Source organism: Oryzias melastigma, linkage group LG7, assembly GCF_002922805.2.
Source record: "Oryzias melastigma strain HK-1 linkage group LG7, ASM292280v2, whole genome shotgun sequence".
Lineage (NCBI taxonomy): Eukaryota > Metazoa > Chordata > Actinopteri > Beloniformes > Adrianichthyidae > Oryzias > Oryzias melastigma.
In genome coordinates this window covers 30,112,757-30,120,361 of record NC_050518.1, presented here as the reverse complement: position 1 = coordinate 30,120,361, position 7,605 = coordinate 30,112,757, and the positions used below count along the sequence as shown (strand labels likewise).

Sequence of the window (7,605 nt, the reverse complement as noted above, 5' to 3'; positions counted from 1 at the left end):
CATTTGTTTGGCATAATTCTGTTATGATTTTGACTATTTAAATTCAATTTGAAGAAGGTTTTTACATACTTCAGAGAATTTTAAAGATTGAAGTTTTAGATGTTTTTAATATGTCTTAAAAATGTTAAATTCAGAAACGTACTTTTATTTTTAAAGACCCCAATTCTCCACCTGCAGCCGTGCAGCTGCATGTCTGCGGTGATTTTTAGGGAGAAAGAGGAAGAAAAACTTAGTGATTCGTAGGATCTTTATTTTTATTGTTAGTACTTTATTTTTATCAGTATGAAACCGAAATAAAATGGAAACATTTTGATTTGAAAGAGTAAAAAAAATGTGATTAGAAAGCCTAAAATTAATTAAGCACTATTTGAAACTAAATCACTGAGTTTTAAATTTGAAAATTCAAAATACTTACATAAATTATGTCTTAAACTTGACAAATTGCTAAAGCAAACAATGGGTCAAATAAAAAGCAAAACAATCTAAATTTTCATTTCTGTTTAAAATAAACACATTTCTTTTGTTGTTTGATATTATAAACTGTTGTTTAAACTAATTTTTTCAAAAGAAAATCAATCAAACAGACAGAATTTAAAAAAACTAATAAAAGTCTTTGACCAATCTAGATGGACAATTGCAAAGTGATGGCCAGCAAGAAGAAACCTCTGTGGTTGGAGTTTTCCCCCATGCCTTCACCCTCCTCCTCCACTCCTGTGGGCATCATCTTCAAAGAGGGGGACGACCTCCGGCAGGACATGCTGGTCATTCAGGTCTCAGAGAACACTTACAATCATCTCCATAGTTTTGTTAAAATCATGAACACTAAAGGATGTTCTTCTCCTTCAGACGCTGGTGGTGATGGACTCCATCTGGCAGGAGGAATCCCTGGACCTCAATCTCATCCCGTATGGATGCATCGCGACAGGACACAACATCGGTACCTACGTTTATTATATTCACTCTGTGGCACCAGAATATAGACGTTTGACAGTATAATACATTTAATAATAAAAATAGTCAAATAAACTGATTTTGAAAACTCTTTTAGAAAGAGCAGATTCTGCCCTTTTTAAACAAACAAGGAGGTTCTGCACTTATTTAAACTAATAATGTTGACGGAGTCTCCTCTCACAGGCATGATTGAAATCGTGAGAAATGCTGTGACTCTGGCTGCGATCCAGAAGAGCTTCGGAGGATCCGCTGGAGCCTTCAAGAACAACGCTCTGTTTGAGTGGCTCAAGTCCAAGTGTCCCCTCCAAGAAATAGTGAGTAAATGTTCTAAAGGAAGCTTGGACCCAGAGTTACATCACATTTAAGTCGTATTAATTTGTTGTAATGATGATGAACAACAATGATTACTTGGATATAAAAGGCTCTTTGGTCAAAGGTTCAATTCCCTGGCCTGATTATATCAAATCAAATCAGATCAATTCAAATCAAATCAAATCAAATCAAATCAAATCAAATCAAATCAAATCAAATCAAATCAAATCAAATCAAATCAAATCAAATCAGATCAATTCAAATAAAATAAAATAAAATAAAATAAAATCAGATCACATCAGATTATAGAATCTATTTATCAATAGAATAGAATTTATGTTAATTTACTTTACTTTTCTTTTATTGCCCTGTTTTCCTTTCCTTTCATTTCCTTTACTTTATTTTATGTAGTTTACTTTACATTATTTTTCTGTAATTGACTTTACTTTACATTGCATTACTTTACTTTATTTTCCTTTACTTTAACTGTCCTTTATTCTAGCTTACTTAACATTATTTTCCTTTACTTTTTTATTTTCCTTTATTTTAGTTTACTTTAAATTATTTTCCTTTAATGTAATTTACTTTACTTTACTTTACTTTACTGTACTGTACTGTACTTTACTGCACTTTAATTTAATTTAATTTAATCCAAGCAAACCAAATCCTATGTAGGCAAATCTAAGTAAATCTAAGTAAAAAAAATCTAATCTAATCCAATCAAATCAAACATACCTTGACCCAACCAAACCAAATCCAAATGTAATTCAATCAAATCAAATTAAATCCATTCAGCGTCAGTCCAACCCAATCAAATCAATCACATTTTTAGGAATTGTCATTGACATATATAGAGGTGGACGTGTCACCTGCGACGTCATCCATAGAAAACGCCTTTCCTACGACTCCAGTAAAATGAAGCCCATTCGGGCTTCTGTATTATGGGCGGCGCCATTTTGATCCGATCGACAGTGATTTGTCTGAGTTGATCTGAGTCACTTTTCTATGGCAACAACGGTCGCCAATCATGCATGAGCTTGTTCAAAGTCCACACCCCTTCCTCTAAAAGCAGCTCAGGAGAAGCTGTCAATCAAACGTTCAAGGCGGGGCCAGCTTTTATTAAGGCATCTGATTGGTCAGTTTATAACTTGAATTACTTGAGATAAAGAAAATATATCATGAAGAAAATGTAGGATTAGCAAGAAGATGTTGAGAAGTATGTATCAGAGCTAGAATGGTTATTCTGACAAATAGAATGACTGAGTAACAGCTGTTTATTTCTCTATTGAGGTCTGTGGGATTTTGGCCTCATGGAGCCAGCAGGTACTTCCTGTTTGGAATGTAAAGGGGGAGGGGTCAAGGTGTCCAGTAATTTACAGTCTATGGCTATTAAGCACTTCTTATACCAAGTAACACAAAGTGCTATACACCTGAAGAGATAATGTAAAACAAGTAATGAATCAAATAAATCCAACCCTCCCACCCTTTAAACCAGGGGTATTCAAATCCAGGCCTTGAGGGCCGGTGTCCTACATGTTTTCCAACCAACCTTCCATTGAAGCTCCTTATTGGCTAAACATACCTGATCCTGGAAATTAGCAGCAGATAAGGCAGGATTTCTGGAAAACCTACAGCAGAGAGGCCCAAATCCAGGCCTCGAGGGTCAGCTTTAAACCATTGACTGCTTTAACATAAGTAAACATTGGGTATCAGGCTGAACACAGAAAACTATATCCTGGAGAAACTATATACCAGAAAACGACACAGGTTTTTTTAAATTTTGGTTAAAAACAACCTAATCATATTGAAAAGACAGCTAGGAACGGCTTAAAAATAGATCAAAAAAGGATCAGAGTGGGACTTTAAAACTGGTGTGAATGATCCTGCTCCCTGGTTTTAGTCAGAACTCACACTGGACAATTCTGGAGAATCAAAAGGTTCTTTTGGAAGGCTAGGAAGTAGGAAGTTACCACAATTAATTCAGCTTATGATAAAAGCATCCATCAACATCTCCATATTTGAAGTGCTCCTCAGAAAGATGTTCAATCTTACATTCCATAACAGAAAACAAAAATGAATCTGGACAAAATCGTCTGTAAAATTCTGTAAAATACAATAAAAAGAGTATTCTTCATGAAAACTACTTGTGAAATAAACAACAGTTACAAAAGGAGCAGAAATTCTCAATTAAATAATCAAACTTACTTGTTTGCTTTGTTAAATCACTGATTTTTATTCTAAAAATAATAAATAGTTTAGCATATCTTGTTAGTTTTATCTGATTTTTCATTTTTTCTTTATGCTTTTGCTTTTATTTATAGTTTGAAGTTTATTTGTCAAAGTTTAGTAATCTTGATTTGTAATTTCCATGTTTTTTCCACGTTTAATTATTTTTTGTGACTCCTCTGTATTTTTGATAGCAGAACTGAACTTTCTACATTGTTTTTTTCATTTTGTGTTTATATATTGTATATATATATATATATATATATATATATTAGTTTAATCAGACTCTAAAGGTGCATCTTCTGCTACACTGCCCACCTAAGTACTTTTTTTAGATAGTCGTCATTGTTTATAAGGTCTGTATTGATAAAGTCACGTTTTCTGTTCTTTATTTACTGGTGCAATGACTTATTGGTAAAAGGTTTATCTTTTCACACAATTACCGGCAACGATTATGTAAATGTTTTATCTGGCATAAATCAACATCTATGTGTAACTTCAACTAATTATTAAATGAGTTCAATAAACTCTAAGACTAATGAGTTCTTGTGTTATTTCTGCAGCACTATAAGACAGTGGAGCGCTTTGTGAAGTCCTGTGCTGGGTACTGTGTAGCCATGTATGTTCTGGGTATCGGAGATCGACACAACGACAACATCATGATCACAGACCAAGGTGTAACACCAGTCCGTCCTCCTCATGGATTTCACTGAAGAAATCAGATGAGAGAAAACATTCAAAGTGTTTCATGAAAATGATTCATGATTTCTCTCACAGGGAATCTGTTTCACATCGACTTTGGTCACATTCTGGGAAACAGAAAGCTGTTCTGGGGTATGAAGAGGGAGCGCGTGCCGTTCGTCCTCACTCCTGACTTCCTGTACGTCATGGGCCGAGTTAAGAGTCACAACAGCCTCTACTTTAATAGATTTGTGGTAAGTGTGCAGATCAGCTGAGATTCATGTTAGTTTCATCAGACAATTGTTTCTGTTAAAGTTTATTCATCACATTTTTTGAGTTTCTATCCTCCTGACTTTGATCTTTGCTTCTCCAAAATGTTCAAATTAAATTGATAATTAATCTAAAGTGGCTACTTGAGCGCATGTTGCTAATGTCGGTATGAATGTAACCTCACAGTGAGAAGGCTCTGGTTCACATTCCAGCCGGGACTTTTTCTGTTTTTCCTCCAAAACATGCTTCGTAAGTTAGCTGATTTTAGTTGTCCTTAGGCGTGCATGTGCGTGACTGTGAGAGTGTGTGGCCTTGTGACAGACTGGCGACATGTCCCAACAGTATCGGGATAGGCTCCAGCAGCCCTGTGACCTCAAAAGCTGACATGCATGATAACAATACAATGACATTTTTAATTACACTCAGACTCTGTGAATAATGTATTTGTTTTAGAATCAGTTTTTTGCTAGATTTTTTTTTTTCAAAAACAACATAAAAAGTATAGATTACATTAAAAATCACTATATTGTTGTTGTTTTTTTCAGAAATTTGATTTTAAAATGTAAAAAAGAATTCCAAAGTTTCCTTTTGTTGCATAATGCTGTTTCTCATAGACTGATTTAACATCAGAGGTTGCCTGTCAATCTCTAAAAGTGGGTGTGGCCTAAACTCATTAACTGACCGTTTCCCCATCAGTTTTTATTGACACCCAAATCACACCTTTTAGCAGCAAAAACCCCTTTTTATTCATAGCTTTTAATAGAGGACCCCGTTTAAACAAGATGGTTCATCTCAAGGAGCCAATCCTCCTTTAATTTCCAATTGTTTAATTAAATAAAAATAAATAAAGAAAATATGTTTTTAAAGCCAGCAAAACATATCTTAAAACAACAAGTCTAAATAGAAAAGATTATTTGACAATTTTACAATTTTTTATTTTATTTATTGTGACTATTTTTGAGTTAAATTCCACTAAAAATTCTCTTTCAATGACATTATTTTGTTAATCAGGTGATTGTGACAAAAACTATGTCTGTATTCCTGTTAGTCAGGTAGAATAAACACATGCTTTTTAAATATTGGCCCTTTTGTTTGATTAAAGAGAGTGGTCTCTAAATGAGGCCCTGAGCTTCTACACAGCAGAACTGAACACAGAGAAAAGACATCTGGCTCTCCATCAGCCCATCTGGAAACTAGGGGTGTATATTGGCATGAGTCTGGTGATACGACACATATCCTGATACGTGTCCCACCATATGATACATATTTCCATATGTCCCAGGACTGTGCCAGAACAATTTTTCACTTTTTTTAAGAATGTGACTAAGAAAAAACTTGTACCTGTATATTAACACGTCTTTCATTTGAATAGAATGGCCAAATTAATTGTATTTAATGATCGGAGTATTATACACTGTAACTGTATCTCATAAACGAGTTGCTTTTACCCACAAATTCATGGTGCCTTTCTTTTAGTAAATTAAGAAATATTTGTTTTTTAAGCGTCAGTCAACACTCTGATTTCCACAGCAAATTGTTCGTCAGTATAAGACAAAAAATTGAAGGAATGTGCTTTAACCAATCAGGTTCTAAAGGTAGGATTGAGGAAATAAAGTGCTGATTATTTCCAGCATTGTTAAATCTAGCTTTTAAATGGCTCTGGAGCCCTAACGGTGTCAGAATGAGTGTTTCAAAAATAAAGGGGGTAAAAGTGACAATTTTGCTAGAAATGTTTCAGTGTGATGACAGGATTAAGAACGCTTGAATGTGGTTAAGATGCTTGATGTACATGACAGTCTGCACTGCAGCTGAGTTTTCACACACGCTGAAGTCAATGCTGATTCCAGTCGATATGTCGGGGTTTAGTTGGAAAGCAAAAATAAGACGCTGAAGGACGCTTATGAATAATTAATTGAATATTGTCTTGTCAGCATTTTAAATCGATATAAGTATCACCGATTGAAATATCCCAATATATCGCCAAATTGATACTCCCCACATCCTTATTGGAAATGAGTTCAAAACACTGTGAAGTTTATGTAACTGATTTTTCAACCCAAGTCACACAAATATATTGATTTTCATGTTTGGATGTGTTTGCCTTTGTGTCTTTCTGTCTCTGAAAGTGTTTCTATGAATAGCTGGCATGTATAGAATCAAAGCTTTTTAGACTTCATTGGCTTTGAGCTGCCAGGACTTTTGTTTTGATTTCAAAACAACTTTTTAATCTGAAATAACGATATTTGCCAAATGAAAGCATAAGCTTTTAGACACCACACATATTTAAATACTTGAAGAATGCTGAGTGAATGCATCTGGATGAATGTCAAGTTGTATTTCTAATGTGCAACACCTTCTTTCTTTCCTCATCAGGACACTTGCATCCAAGCGTACCTCCTGCTGCGCCCCCATGCCCAGCTGCTGGTCACTCTCTTCTCGCTCATGCTGCTCACGGGCATCCCGGAGCTCAGCACGGCGGAGGACATGCGTTACCTGAAGCAGGTGCTCCAGCAGGAGCAGAGCGAGGCCGAGGCCAAGGAGCACTTCCTGCAGCAGATCTCTGAGTGTCAGAAACAGGGCTGGACCGTGCAGACCAACTGGTGGATCCACATGGTGGCAGGTATAAGATAGACCCCCCCATCACCAGGCAGAGTGAAAGTGTGGGTACAATGCAAAATATGGAAAGAATAAAGAAAGACGGTGAAAGCTATAAAACAAAATGGACAATCCGAAAAATCCAAATGGTGAAAGAAGTTAATGAATCTGCTATTGTAGTGTATTTTTTTTCCTTTGATTTTTGTTTGCTTTCACTCTTTGAAATACCTCTTTATTTGTATTCCAATAATGTCGAGAAGATGCAAATGTAAAATTCCAAAACTTCAGAGTGAAACATCTTTGTAAAGAGCTGCAGGATCCTACCTTTGCTCTGCTTTGTTTCAAAGTCCAGCAGATTCTTCCTCATTTCTCCAGACTTTTATCAGAACTTTAAAGACTGTCAGGAAGCCTGCTGCACCACAAACACATGGAGAATGTGGATTTTGGAGAGATCACAGAGAAATATCAAAAGATTTTATTTGAAAAGCTTCTCATGAACACAATTATGTTCTGTTTGGGAATGTTTACATAATCTTTAAATAATCTCTGCTGCTCTTTGGAGAAATGTAT

At 35.4% G+C, this 7,605-nt stretch overlaps 1 protein-coding gene across 1 annotated transcript in view; it reads left to right on the top strand.

The window, feature by feature from the left end:
- si:rp71-17i16.5 (phosphatidylinositol 4,5-bisphosphate 3-kinase catalytic subunit gamma isoform) overlaps positions 1–7,080 on the top strand; it is a 22,169-nt gene extending 15,089 nt beyond the window's left edge. Inside the window, exons 7-12 of the mRNA XM_024293368.2 lie at positions 627–770; positions 847–937; positions 1,135–1,265; positions 4,053–4,164; positions 4,267–4,424; positions 6,814–7,080. Of these exons, the coding sequence (XP_024149136.1) occupies positions 627–770; positions 847–937; positions 1,135–1,265; positions 4,053–4,164; positions 4,267–4,424; positions 6,814–7,071 (894 nt within the window). The 3' untranslated portion in view covers positions 7,072–7,080. The remainder of the gene's footprint in view (positions 1–626; positions 771–846; positions 938–1,134; positions 1,266–4,052; positions 4,165–4,266; positions 4,425–6,813) is intronic.
- The last annotated feature ends 525 nt before the right edge of the window (positions 7,081–7,605 follow it).